Source organism: Chelonia mydas, chromosome 14 (genome assembly GCF_015237465.2).
Source record: "Chelonia mydas isolate rCheMyd1 chromosome 14, rCheMyd1.pri.v2, whole genome shotgun sequence".
Lineage (NCBI taxonomy): Eukaryota > Metazoa > Chordata > Testudines > Cheloniidae > Chelonia > Chelonia mydas.
Window position 1 is genome coordinate 42,020,544 of NC_051254.2, and position 13,867 is coordinate 42,034,410.

At 50.3% G+C, this 13,867-nt stretch overlaps 1 protein-coding gene across 4 annotated transcripts in view; it reads left to right on the forward strand.

Annotated features, from left to right (window-relative positions):
• Nucleotides 1-13,562, forward strand: part of LOC119567463 (C-type lectin domain family 2 member E-like) — a 160,485-nt gene extending 146,923 nt beyond the window's left edge. For 2 of the 4 annotated variants that reach the window (XM_043529036.1, XM_043529037.1), the window contains exons 2-6: nucleotides 6,243-6,820; nucleotides 7,520-7,622; nucleotides 9,469-9,638; nucleotides 11,313-11,416; nucleotides 12,838-13,562. In XM_043529036.1, the coding sequence (XP_043384971.1) occupies nucleotides 6,608-6,820; nucleotides 7,520-7,622; nucleotides 9,469-9,638; nucleotides 11,313-11,416; nucleotides 12,838-12,967 (720 nt within the window). In that variant the 5' untranslated portion in view covers nucleotides 6,243-6,607 and the 3' untranslated portion in view covers nucleotides 12,968-13,562. Of the gene's footprint in view, nucleotides 1-617; nucleotides 799-6,242; nucleotides 6,821-7,519; nucleotides 7,623-9,468; nucleotides 9,639-11,312; nucleotides 11,417-12,837 lie in introns of those variants that run through there. The other 2 variants (XM_043529038.1, XM_037913337.2) reach the window with 2 other exon arrangements.
• Nucleotides 13,563-13,867: the final 305 nt, after the last annotated feature.

Here is a 13,867-nt window from a genome sequence, read left to right on the forward strand (position 1 = left end):
CCCAGCACTCCTGCCAGGGAGTAGGGTTGGGGTGCAGTGGCCCCCACCCCCTGGCAGGAGCGCCAGGCACACGGGGTGGGGGGGAGGGGTGAGCAAGGCCCCGCACCCTGACCCTGCTCCCCAGCAGGGGTACTGGAGGGGGGTTGGAGGGGCCTCCATCTGCTCTGACCCAGGGCCCCAAAAAACAGTGATCTGCCTCTGTATAAAGGTGCCCTGCACCTCTACAGCATATTCCCTCCCTGCCAGGGGATCTGGGTACCCATCTGAGCCCCTTTATCCAAGTACACCCCCGGGGAGCCAACCAGGACGGTTAGGGCTGCAGGCCCCTGTAGTGCAGACAGGCCCCGAGTCCAGAGTGGCCGGCAGGTTTCCGCGCCCGGGGAAATCTGCCCCCAAGCTGTGTTGCACGGGGAGACTTTAGCCCGGCCTGACCTGCGTGCCTCAGTGACCCTGCAGTGCTCACTGGGCCACAGAGTCTTTGGCTCAGGTCCCCGGGGAGCTCGGCTTCCTGCCACCCGGGCATGGTTCTGTTTCTGAAGGACCAGGGAGCGGTTTGGTTTGGTTTGAATCCTCTCCAGGGTGCAGTGTTAAAACTTGCTTTCTGGTTCAGTCTGACTGGGAACATTTACATGACTGGCTGCTCAGAGCAGGGAGGAGCTGTGGGGCCAGTGTATATAACCCAGGGAGGGACTGACACAGGACTGTGAGCTCTGACAGCCCAGCAAACCCTCCCTGATTGGAATTAACCCTTTCTCCGCTGTTGGTCCTCCTGCGGGGAGCTGCCTGGCTGCTGCTCAGGTGAGCAGAGAGCTGCAAGAGCTGGGGGGGCAATATCTGCATGGGAAGCTCTCCTGGGGGAGGGGTTGGGCTGCCTCCATTCTGTCTCTCCCCGGCTTTGTCCCCACGAATCCAGTTTAGCTCCCAGCTCAGTTGCCCCAGCGGGTCTCTGAGGGGCTGGTTGCAGGGGGCTCCTATGGGGCAGGGTGAGCGGGGGGCAGATGCAATGCCCCTGGGCAGGCTGTAGTGAATGGCCTGGGATGGGTCCGCCCCACAGAGCCAGGCGGGATCTGATTGCTTCACCCCACTGCAAAGCACCCGGATTTGTGCCCTGGGGTCAGACCCTTGGTGCCGGCCCCGTTGGATGCCTTTACTGGGGCCGGAGCTGCCGGGCTCTTGCCCCGTTGCTCGGGCGCTGGCTGGCCCTACGGATAGGGACCCTCCTGCAAACACCCTGGGCAGGAGCTGCTGCTTCTCTCCCTGCCAGAGCAGATCCACAGAGACACCGGAGAGCAGTTGTCAGCTGCTTTGGCTGGACTCGAGTTACCGATTATTAAATTCATAGGCCCTGATTTTTCTTCTTGTTGGCGGGTGCTTTTGAAGAGATTGTGTGTGTTTTGGGGGGCATTCTGCTAGTTTCGGGGGGAGGCTATTTTCAGCATATGTATGCATTTCTTTCATATTCTAGTTCTTGGATGTGTCAGTCATTGGTATCTTTACTATTTTAATAACGATTCAGTTGTTATGAACTACCTAATTACATTCTCATGAATTACAGTATATTGCAGTCACCTACAAGCTGTGTTCACTAATGTCCCAGTTTCAAGACATTATGTCTCCAGCCAGCAATCTTATTTACATCTAGTTCCCTGGTATGGTCTTGATGCACGTTCAGGACAGCTGCATTATGCAGGAGAGAAGACTGGAGAGAATTTTTAAGTCTTCTGAAGCTAGAGAATGAGTTGGGGATGATACAGGCACAGTGAGATGGATTCAATTTGCATATACTTCCAGAGTCCTGCAAATGATTCCAGGGTCTTTTTCTTGATGGGTAACAGCTAATTTAGACCCCATCATTCTGTATGTATAGTTGGGTTTATATTTTGCCAGGTCATAGTATCATAGAAGATTAGGGCTGGAAGAGACCTGATGAGGTCATCTAATCTGACTCCCTGCTCAAAGCAGGACCAGCCCCAACTGAATTTGCATTACTTTGCATTTAACATTGAATTTCATCTGCCATTTAGTTGCCCAGTCACCCATGTTAGGGGGCTTATTCCTTCACCCGCTTACTTCCCTGGTCCTTCTCGCATGAACAGAGAGCAACAATACCCAAAGTCCAAAGGTGCAAATAATTTGATGTTTATTGGGGTGAACTTCCAGCAAGCATGATTCCAGTTTCCTTCCTTAGTGTCCCCCTTCCCAGCTCTGACACCACAGAGCCTTACCTGTGTCCCTGTTCCCATTTCCCCCCCTTAGCAAAACATGATTCCAATTCCCCCCCTAGCAAAGCATGATTCCAATTTCCGCACCCCCATTCCCTGTTCCCATTCCTGCCCCCCTTACTTCCTGATTGACTGCAGACTATATAGTAAAACTTGAGTTCAGCTTAGCTATACCTTAACCAATCATTTTCCTGAAATTTAACTAACCAATCCTAACATATTGTAACATGATTATTTAACCAATTATATCCCACCACCTTAATTAGTTTACACCCAGCAAAATTAATTATACAGCAGACAGAAACAATCACAGAACCAGACAGAGACCCTGCAAATAAACAATAGCAAAGTGGGAACTATAATGACAAAACAATACAGAAGTGAGGATTTCACAACTACACCTATAAAGACATAAGGGTTTCCCAGCTGTGTCTATGGATAAGTGAGTTCTTACCAGACAGAAAACTATGAAACTAAACTTCCTTTTACATCCTCTAGGCCCTTCCCTTTCTCTGGAGGTGGTAGATCGGATCACCTTTCCAACAGCCCCAGATTGCCTTATTTCAATGTGACTGGTTTGGGATGTGAGGATGTGACTGGTCACTTCCCAGCTTATGGCAACCTCTGTTGCTTAGCCAAAGGCCTTATAAGAACTGGGCCTCAGACTGTCGTCGTAAGAGAAAGCCCTTAAACCGGCAGACAGTGATTTTGATTCTTTCTTTTGTACCTCTAGAACTAGCCAAGTGACAAGAATACACCTAAATTCTTAGAGAAAAGGCCTTTACAGACGGGCCTGAATATCTATATCCTAACAACCCAGTTTTCAGAGATCCTTTCATAGCTCTTTGCAGACTGCCTGGGTCTTAACTATCTTGAGTAGAATCATAGGACTGGAAGGGACCTCAAGAGGTCATCAAGTCCAGTCACCTGCGCTCATGGCAGGACCAGCACCAGCTAGACCATCCCTGACAGGTGCTTGTCTAACCTGCTCTTAAAAATCTCCAATGACGGAGATCTCACAACCTCCCGAGGCAACTTATTCCAGTGCTTAACCACCCTGACAGGAAGTTTTTCCTAATGTCCAACCTAAACCCCCTTGCTGCTATTTAAGCCCGTTGCTTCTTGTCCTATCCACAGAGGTTAAGGAGAACAATTTTTCTCCCTCCTCCTTGTAACAACCTTTTAGGTACTTGAAAATGGCCATCGTGTCCCCTCTCTGTCTTCTCTCTTCTTGTATCAACTGCAAACATTGGCACCTCACTGCTTACCCCTTTTTCCAGATCACTGATGCATTTTGCAGAGTGCTGGTTCCAGTACAAGCCCCTTGGGGGGACACCTCTATTTACTCCTCTCCATTCTGAGAATGGACCATTTATTCCCGCCCTTTGTTTCCTACCTTTTAACTGGAGCCCCTGGCAATGCTTTCAGGATCATCTAACCTTCGTTTCATTTAATGCCAAGACTTTTGCTATCTTAATCCCTCTGCCTCTGTTTCTAAACAAACTCCCTGCCCCCAGGGCAGAACCTGTTCGCAGCACAGAGCTCATGAGAGCTCTGCCTCCCGCTACTTCTCTTCCATAGCACCCAGGGAGTCACACCGGTGATTGAATTGCTGCCCCAGCTTGTGGGTGCGTTTGTGCGTGAGGGAGGAGGCGGGCAGGGCTGCTCCTGTAATTGTGCAGGGGGGAGCGACACAGGAGGGGGTGGGGGGCAGCTCTAGACAGAAGCTCTGCAGTGGCAGGGACTAAGATCTAAGCCGAGAATGCTGCGTTCCTTATTCTGCTAGTTTCTTGCTGACTGGTGGAAAAAAGTGACTCTAGGGTGTGTCTACACGGCGCAGTGAGCCCATCTCAGACCCAGGTTTGAGACCGCGCCCCTTTTTGTCCACACACAGATCAGTCTGACTCCGGTCAAGTCAGGTCCTAGCATCCTGCTGGGGCGAGTCTGAGCCTGCGTCCCCGTGTGACTCCGGTCCGAGCTCTGCCATTTTGCAGTGTGGACACAGCTCAAGCTGCAGACCCATCAGAAGGTCTGTGCGGTGCGGTGTGGACCATTAGCACAGCTGAGAGGCCCCGGGCCAGCAATCGTAAGCCCAGGTTTGCAGTGCAGTGTGGACGCTAGTGGCCACAAACCCGGGTCCCACAGAGCTGGGTTGACCATGCCGTGGAGACGTAGCCCTAGTGATTCATTGGCACCAGCCCAGGCCAGGTGTAGTTGCCAGTGTGTGGCGGTTCAATGACAAGACAGAACACAGCTTTTAGCAAGCAAGCCAGCTGGTCTGCTAACGGGCTTCTGCCTGTCAGCTTTCCACCCTCTCCTTTATTCTCTCTCTCCCCCCGCGCATTACATTCTCCAACAGATAAAAGGAATACACTGGCTTTGTTTAACATTCTTATTTACCAATTTCTATCTACCGCATTCCTTGCTCTCAGGCCTTGAGCCCAGTCCTGAGGGCTTCCCACGGTTCATGTCATCTGGCCGAGATTCCAAGGTTGATGCCCTTGAGGGGAGCTGTGTGTGCACAGGTCCAGCACAACACTCCGGGTGTGCCCTGAATGTTGCCAAGTGCATAAACCTTGTATGAATCCTACACCAGTGGGTTGGTGATGATGCAAGTGTCTAACAGAGAGGGGAGAATCCTAATCCGGTGGCATTTTATACCCCACTAGGCAGGTGGCAGAGATGTTACAAGGTGCCGGGCAGGGGAGACTCCGAATCCCTGTACGAGCCCAGGAGACTCTAACCGGGGAACCGGCTGCATTTTCTATCTCCCGGATTCCTGCCCTTGTAGCATTTTATGGCACACAATGGGACTATGAGGCAATGGCCAGCTGGCTGAGGTAGCCGTTACCCCCCTCCCCCATGACCCCACGGCTCTGCTAATACCCTAGAGGAGCTGTGAGAGGAGGGGGCTGTTTGTTTAGCTGTGTTTTATTGGTTCCTTGATGCAGCTGTTTGTTTATTGCTTGATTGAAATGGCATTTCATTTCGACTAGGGGGCAGATGCTGTCAAGTCTCTTTTGCAACAGCTCTCCTTCTGTTCCCCCAAAAGCTGGATCTGAACCATTTCCCCCTCTGCCTCGAAAAGGCGGCAAATTCAGATCTGATCAAGGGACTATGTTTTCACACAAGGCACAGCTAGCCTGTGGAACTCACTGCCACAAGGTCTCATTGATTGATCTTCTTTTCTGAATCCTGCCAAGCTCTTAGGCGTTTATAGGGATAATGGGACCATTCAGAGTTATAACTGTTAATATTACAAAATAAACTGGAGCGGGAAGGGCTCTAAGTGGCAAGATACAAGCCCCAGCTTCTAGCCAATGGGGGTGAGGGAAGAATCTCTCTCTGGGGGCAGGTGATTCCATCGCTGTCCAGTACAGGGGTGTCCTGTACCCCGCTGGTGCTGGCTGCAGTTGGAGTCGCTCCCCTCAGATCTGCTCTGCTGCTGTCACAGGGCTCATCTGGGAATCTGTGTCTGCTGCTCTCCCAGTCTCTGTCCTGCCAGGGGTGCAGGGACTTCCTGGGGCATCCCGCAAGGGCAGAGAGAGGGAACTGCCGTCCCCACAGCATGCAAAATTCCAGGCTCTCAAATTGAACCATTAGGACTTGCTGTAAACTATTTGCATAAGGGGAAGCAAATACATTCCTGCCAATTCAGGTGTGTCTGCAGAAACAGACATGACCCATCAGAGCTGAGGATCTTACCCCATTGACTGCAGTGGTGCGATGGCTAATTTCACCAACTGGGGATCTAGGGTCCGTGATTTCAATGGAGCTGCCCCAATTCACACCAGCCTGGGATCTGGCCCCACACTCTCTGCATGGAACTGACCCCAGTCCAGCGCATGCCTCCATGTGTTTGTCAAGTGCTTTGGGATCCTTCAGATGCAAATCCCTGTAGAGAAACCCAGGTAGTCCGAGCACTGTCCGCTCTAACTACCCCTGCTATGCAGGGCTGTGGCTGGACAGATAAAACCCCGACACAAGCCAGCCAGAGTAACCCGACAATTCTCTCCACAGGCAAACCCTCAAGTTCAGACCCCACGGGACGGGACAAGGACGATTCAGTGACCTGGAGTTGATTTGGCCAGCACCTGCTAAGGCTTGTTTCACCCTGGGGATAAAAGCAGTGTCAAGGAAAGCTTTGAAACAGTTCATTCGAACGCAACCCAGACACCGTCTGGCTGGTCGGGGTATTCGGGCAAAACTCACAATCAAATTATATTTGAAAGGTGTTTTTCCTGATCGCCCCACGTAGCCCAACCGCGCTTGAGCTGTAATCGAGTGAGCTACTTTGAATCTGTCCTTACGAAGGGCTCTGCCAGCACCTCCAGACCCACTGTGAACAGGCCTTAGTTACTGGTGGCTGCAGAAAGGCGTTTCAGATGAACAAGTCTCCCGTTATGGAGCCCGGAGTCTTTCGGAGACAGAAGAGATGCGCCGAGTCGTCTCCTGCTGAGACAACAGGGCCAGAGCCAGACCTGGGTTCCCAGGAAACCCCAGTGACACAAAACGAAACAACTCGTGTGACCATGTCCCCACAGGGTGGAGAGAGCTGCACAATCTGCCCTGCAGGTACAGCTGCCTCTTTGGGTTCTTCTTACACTTCTCTTTTCCACCCCGCATTAACTCCGTGCGGGCCTTGATCAGGTACAGCCTTCAAGATACCCCGGCCTTTAGCCGAGGCAGGAGCAGGCTGTGTCTTTCTTTCCAGAGGTCCCTGCTCAATCCCTGCGTAGTCACCCCACCTCCTCCATCAGTGCTAGACAGGCTGGTCAACTGTCCATCAACGTCTTCTGGGTGGAAAATGCTTTTTTGAACAAGAATTTTTTTCCACAATTGTTTTGTTCAGAAGTTTTCAGGGTTTCAAATGGAAACAATGCCAGTCTTCATTCCGGATGGACAAATTTTGGAGGGAGGGGAGTTTTGTGTTAGAAAATAACGAGAAGAATCAATTTTTGATTTATGATGTCAGAGTCTCCTGCCCCCGTTCTCTCCCTTTTTAAATATATACTTTCACTGGAAACATTTTCAAGGGGCCGGGAATTCACTGAAAACCTCAAATTGAAACCCACATTTTTTCAATCCCCCCCCGCTATAAAAGTTGAAAGGACTCTCCTTCCCCCCCCCCCCAAGTTGGAATGAACATTTTCACTTCATTCCCTCTAAATGTCTCTCTCTATTTGCAGAATATGCCCCGTTTTTAAAGGAGCTCCAGCGGATGCAGTTAGTCAGCGTAGGGCCCCGTCCTCCCTGCCATAGCAGCAGCCTGAGGATCACTGGCTCTTTCTATTACAGGTTTGAAAGCATGTGCACGTCGCTGGGCAGTTCGGAGTGTGGTTCTCAATCTCCTACTGAGCATCATCCTCATCATCCTAATCGTCCTCCTCGCCGTGTCACGTGAGTGTGGAGCCCGCACTGACCCCGTCCCTGCACCTTACACTCAGCGCCCGGAAACGTCACAATCCCCCCCCTCCCCCCACAGCCCACCCCTGCTTCAGCAGTCACATCAGACGCTGCTGAGCCCGTATCGTTTCTATGGGGTTTCCGCCACCCCCATTGTCCCACTGGCTGTTGGGTAACTCTGCTGTGTCACCTAAAGACACCTGGTTACCCAGGGCAGTGAGTCACCGTCTTACCCCCCTGCCTGCAGTGGGAGGGAGCCGTACCTGCACCTGGCTGGCTGTCAGCTCCCTAAACCCACCAGCCTTTCAGCCTCATAAGTCCTCTTCTCCAGGCTAGGCCAGCCCTGGCTTTTTCTTGCAGGTTAACAATAGCTGCACCCCAGTCCCTGCATCCCTTTGCAGCATTCCCCTGGGACATCCACCCCAAACATCGGCTACTCACAGAAATCCCAGATCCTCTGCCCCCAGAGATGCATGTGTCCCTGTTTAATAGTTTGACTTTATATTGGTATATCACGCACAGCACTTCTGAGCACTGGGTCTACACTCGCCTTTCCTGTCTAATAAAGCCACCCCCACCCCCCTCCACTCCCTCAAAGTCCAGACTCTTGCAGAGCTGGTCGGCTTCACAGGAATGAGGATCCAAGCCTTCCTGAAAGCCACCCTGCTCCTCCTCAGGGAATGGATTCAGTGGGTCCACTACAGTGAGAATATATTTAAAAACTCTGCTCACTATACAAAATGGTCTTCTGACCCCAGTGAGCCAGCCACATTACCAGGTCAGTATTAGGTTGGATCTTCCCCAAAATGCCATGCTTCCAGTCAATCCTTTAGCACCTAAAACTAAAGGCTCATTATAAAAGAAAGAACAAGAAGAGAGTTGTGAAATGGTCAAGCAGTCAGATAGATACAGAGACTTCAAAGTCCACAGATCAGATTCTTAGCTGCATTGGTGTTTGCTGGCTTGAAAGTCCCCCTGGAACACATCCGCAGCTTGGATGGGCCACTCAGTCCTTTGTTCAGAGCTTCAGTTTGCAGAAAAGTTCCTCCAGAGGTAAGAAGCAGGATTGAAAACAAAATGGAGAAGATGCAGCTGCCCTTTCTGTTCTTTTGCTATGTGGCTGGTACTTCCTGTGTCCCAAACACAAGCTTCACAGCACAGGACATGGAAAAGCCTTCAAGCTCTCTGTCCGTCGGCCTGCCCCTACATGTCTTGCTGACTCATAAGGGGTAGCCCCTGTCTCCTTTCCATGGGTTCATTGTACAGCTGAGGACCCTTGATGGGCCATTGATCAGGCTAGGCAGTGCTGATGCCAGTCTGTCTGGGGGTGTCCCCCAGAAACACAGCACAAGTTTGGAAATACAGATATACCCTACACATCTAGAACTCGTAACACAAAAGTGATACAAACATATAAACAAGGTTATCGTACTTGGCAAATCATAACATTTTCGCAGCTACCTCACACGGCCTATCTGGCCAGCTCGTTTGCCATTTGATAATATTGGTATCAATAATATCACTAAGTGTTCCACATATTTCATACAGCGTCACGGTCTGTGCCTGCAGGGGACTGCAGGGGGCTAAATGGGGACCCCAGCAAAGGAGAGCAGGGTTGGAAAGGAGACTCCAAATTCACGGCCGGTGTCGCTGTGGGGAGCTGGTGGGTGGGCGCTGGTCTCTCCATGTTGTAAAGAGGAACGTGTCTAGGCACAAGCTCAGCTTCCCATGGTGCGGAGGGTGTGCGGTGTTCCATGGTGTGGTGTCACTCTGGGACTTGTTGCCGTGGCTACAGAGGGAGACGGGCAGATCTCTCACCCTGTTACTTTCTCATCTCCAGCAAGGAAATCGGAGCCGTATGCAGCTGGTCCTGCCTGCCCAGACGGCTGGATCGGGTACCTGGGGAAGTGTTACTATTTCTCACAGGCTGAAGGAAACTGGACCTACAGCCAGAACAACTGCTCTGCACTCGGTGCCTCCCTGGCCGTGATTGACACCCAGCAGGAAATGGTGAGACCCAGATTCTGGGCTGCACAGGGTGGGGGTGGCAAAGGCAGCTTTATGCTGGGTTTGCCTTGGGGCTGTCAGGGCCCCAGATGCTGCTTGAATTTAGGGCAACTTCTCACATCCCAGAATAGCCAGAATACAGAGTGCTCCACCCACTCTCCATCCTCCCCGTTCACTGGGGACTGAGTCGGAGAAGTGCGGGGCTAATACGCCGACCCTCTGCTCCAGGGGAATTCACAGCAGGGGAATCCAGTTGCTTTCCTGCCCCTTTAATGTGACAGGAGCAGCATTGCCAACCCAAGTGTTCAAAAATCATGGATTGGGACCCCCAAAACCATGAGATTGACTTTAAAATAACAGCTTTCAAGGCTTTTAATTTGTTTCCTGGTGTCATAGCTTTTAGGGGTCACATTTACAAGTTTTTTTTTCTGCAACCATGAGGGCTAGAAACTTATGAAAGACGAGAGTCTCTTGTAATCACCTGACTCCAAGAGCTGGGGTGTTAAGAAAAACACCAAACAGCATGAGACTCTCAGGAAAATCACGGGATTTGGTAAGAATGCAGGAGTGCTAAAGGTCTGGAATGCAGCTGAGAAGCTGAGCCAGGTAGCTGCAAAATCAGAATTTAGATGGAAAATCTGATATTTTCACATTTGTCTCTATCATGAGTCAGGACAAGGAGTTGAAATTCACAAATTTGTTACTTTGCATTCAGTTCCAGAAATGTGTCAAAATATCTGGTTTCAGAGTAACAGCCGTGTTAGTCTGTATTCGCAAAAAGAAAAGGAGGACTTGTGGCACCTTAGAGACTAACCAATTTATTTGAGCATAAGCTCAATGCATTCAGTGAAGTGAGCTGTAGCTCACGAAAGCTTATGCTCAAATAAATGGGTTAGTCTCTAAGGTGCCACAAGTACTCCTTTTCTTTTTTCAAAATATCTGGTTTCCACATTTGATCAAACCAATTTCTTTCATCATTCCTATATCAAAGCAGTTTGATTTGTCAGACCAAATCAAAACATTTTGCTTTCGCATGGTTCAACATTGAACAGCACCTGTGGTTCCTGATGGGGGTTATCATTTGGGTGCCTTCTGCCCCCTTCTGTGTCCTGAGATTCCAGGTTGGACTATGTCTCCTATGATGCCCAGCAGTGGCTTAGCCAATGGGGAAACCATGGTGCATTATAGGAGATTTAGTCTGGGGGAACCCAACCCATAGCAGAGAATGGAGGTCTGAGGCGCAAACTATAACTCCCATGAGGCACCTTGGTAACTCAGCTGGCTACAGAAAAATGTCGAACTGACCGGAAACAAAACCATCACTCAGTGGAAAATAGAAACTTTTCAAGGAAATCAAAATTAAATGTAGGAAAAATTCAACTTTATAGGAAACATGTTTTCTGTCATAGAAATACTGATGAAAAATCTTCAGCCAGCGCTTTGAAATACACTAGACTAGTCTGAGCACGATGTCCCTGCGTGGGCTGACCAACCCATAACTCACGGAGCGGACGGGTGCTGCCTCTGAGTTTGGGATGTCATTTCTTGGTGTAGAAATCCCAGCCTGGACCACCTGCCCAGCACCCTGAGTAGCAGCCCAGGGAATCCAGTGTAGGTTGTAGAGATCCCAGAGACGGAGATGTGTAACGTGTATTTGCTTTTACATTTTTTACAAAGGATTTTCTGATGCACTATAAAGGACCCTCTGACCACTGGATCGGCCTCCGGAGGGAACTGGACCAACACTGGATGTGGACCAATGGCACTGAATTCAACGACTGGTGGGTCCATTTCAGTTCTGTTAACTCCGTAAATGTTGCAGCTCGCATTTAAAACAGCAGAATGGCCGTGTGGTTAAGGCCTGGGGCTGTGACTTGGGAAATGGGGGTTCAGTGCCTGGCTCTCGCATAGATTTGCCATGTGACCGGGGGTGAATTGCTCGAGGCTGGATTTTCACTGCTTGTTGAAGCTGTGACGGGTTCAGTAACTGTGATCCCCTTGGGACTGTCACCTGATGTGCTGAAATTACCTCTGAGCCCGTTTTCCCTGCCAGCCTGGGACTCCAGAACCCTGCCTTGTTGAGCCAGACATGCTAGCCCGCTGCAGCACAGACCCAGGTCTGGTCCACGCCCCCAAAACTTCAGACTTTAACTGAAAACAGCTCAGCAGGTCACCTGTCTCTAGCACCCAGACACCCAGCTCCCAATGGGATCCAAACCCCAAATGAATCCATTTTACTCTCTATAAAGCTTATACAGGGTAAACTCATAAATTGTCCACCCTCTATATCACTGACAGAGTGATATGCACAGTTGTTTGCCCCCACCCCCCAGGTAATAATCACTTATTCTGGGTTAATTAATAAACAAAAGTGATTTTATTAAGTATAAAAAGTAGGATTTAAGTGGTTTCAAGTAATAACAGAGAAAACAAAGTAAGTTACCAAGCAAAATAAAACAAAACATGCAAGTCTAAGCCTAATACATTAAGAGACTGATGACAGGTAATATCTCACCCTCAAAGATGTTCCAATAAGCTTCTTTCACAGACTAGAGTCCTTCCTAGTCTGGGCCCAATCCTTTCCCCGGTACAGTCCTTGTTAGTTCCAGCAGACATCTAAGTTGATCAGCAGGGGTTTTCTCATGACTGGCCACCCCATTGCTCCTGCTCCACCCACTTTTATAGCTTTGGCACAAGGTGGGAATCTTTTGTCTGTGCTTGTCCCCATCCCCACCTCGTCAATGGAAAAGTACAAGGATTAAGATGGGCTCCATTACCATGGGACGTGGTCACATCACTGTAAGGCCTCTAGTCTCCATTCTTCCTGGGTTGGCCCACACATCCACAGGAAGGTTTGCAGGTAAATAAACCATTTACCACCAGTTGCCCTCGTCAGTGGGAGCCATCAAGATTCTAAACCACCATTAATGGCCCACACTTTGCATAATGATAATAGGACCTCAGAGTTATACTTCATATTTCTAGCTTCAGATACAACAATGATCCATGCATACGTATAGGAGGAATATATTCAGTATGTTATGATACTTTGTTATGATACCTTACAAGACACCTTTTGCATAAAGCATATTCCATCATATTCACACTCATAAGCATATTTCCATAAAACACATGGAGTGCAACGTCACAGCTGCTCTGAGAGTTGTGCAGGGTTTTTTATTATTATTTGTTGCTGTTGCAGGTTTACAATAGAGGGAGGAGGCCTATGTGCTTTTGCGGACAATGGCAAAATTGCCAGTTCAAACTGCTCCAGTGGGGGACACTGGATCTGCAGCAAACCAGCAGAGAAACCAGAAGGCAGAGCAAAGTGACGGTGACCTGGATGAGGCGGGGCCTTGTCCTTTTAACGGGGCTGTCCTAAGCTGCCTCAGTGACTGGCGAAGGGGGACAGCCCCAGAAGCAAGGAAGAGAGACGCTCGCTGAAGGACAGTGTATAGCTCCTCCCCTTGGAGCCTCTGGCACCCATTGGGCTATTTGGGGACTGGGGTGAGGGTGCTGATTAGCCAGCATCCCCCAGCTCGCTCTCTGGCACAGAGAAGGAATCTTCTGACTTGGAAATGAGAAGGGGAGCAGCCCAGCCTGCTGTGTCCCTCCTGTCAGGGGCCCAGGCCAGGAGACTGGCCCGGGCTGTGGCTAGAGGCCAATGTACCATCAGGAGGTGCTGTGGCCCCTGCAGCCAAGCAGTGAAGGGGCCGGTGTGAACCCTGCAGCCTGGCGCAAGGACGCATGAACTCTGCTGTACAGCAAGAAGGGCTGTTGTGCAGGCCCTGCTGAGCGCTGGGGGAGCGTGAAGAGACGCCGCGGACAGGAGAGATTGGCTGGAACATGCTAGCATAGACGTGTGTGTGTGTGTGTGTGTGTGTGTGTGTCTATACATGTGTGCACATAAATATTTGTATAATAATACACCAGCTCCCAGAAGGGAAACTTTTATTTTGTAAACTTAAGTCCTCATGTGAATGGCTCCTCGCAACCAAGGAGAGAAACTGAGGCAGCAGCTGCATCCTCCCACCAGGACTGTGAGCGCCCCTCCCCACAAGGACTAATGAGCTGAGGACAGTCTGTGTGTGTGTGTGTGTGTGTGTTTTTCGGTCATCCTTCCTGTCTTTCCCTCTGCCTGCTGGGGAGGGGCTCCCCCAGAATGAGGGAAAACTCTGCCCACCGGGGGGTGATGTGGTCGAGGGGAAGGGCACTGCACTCATTGGGCTTTT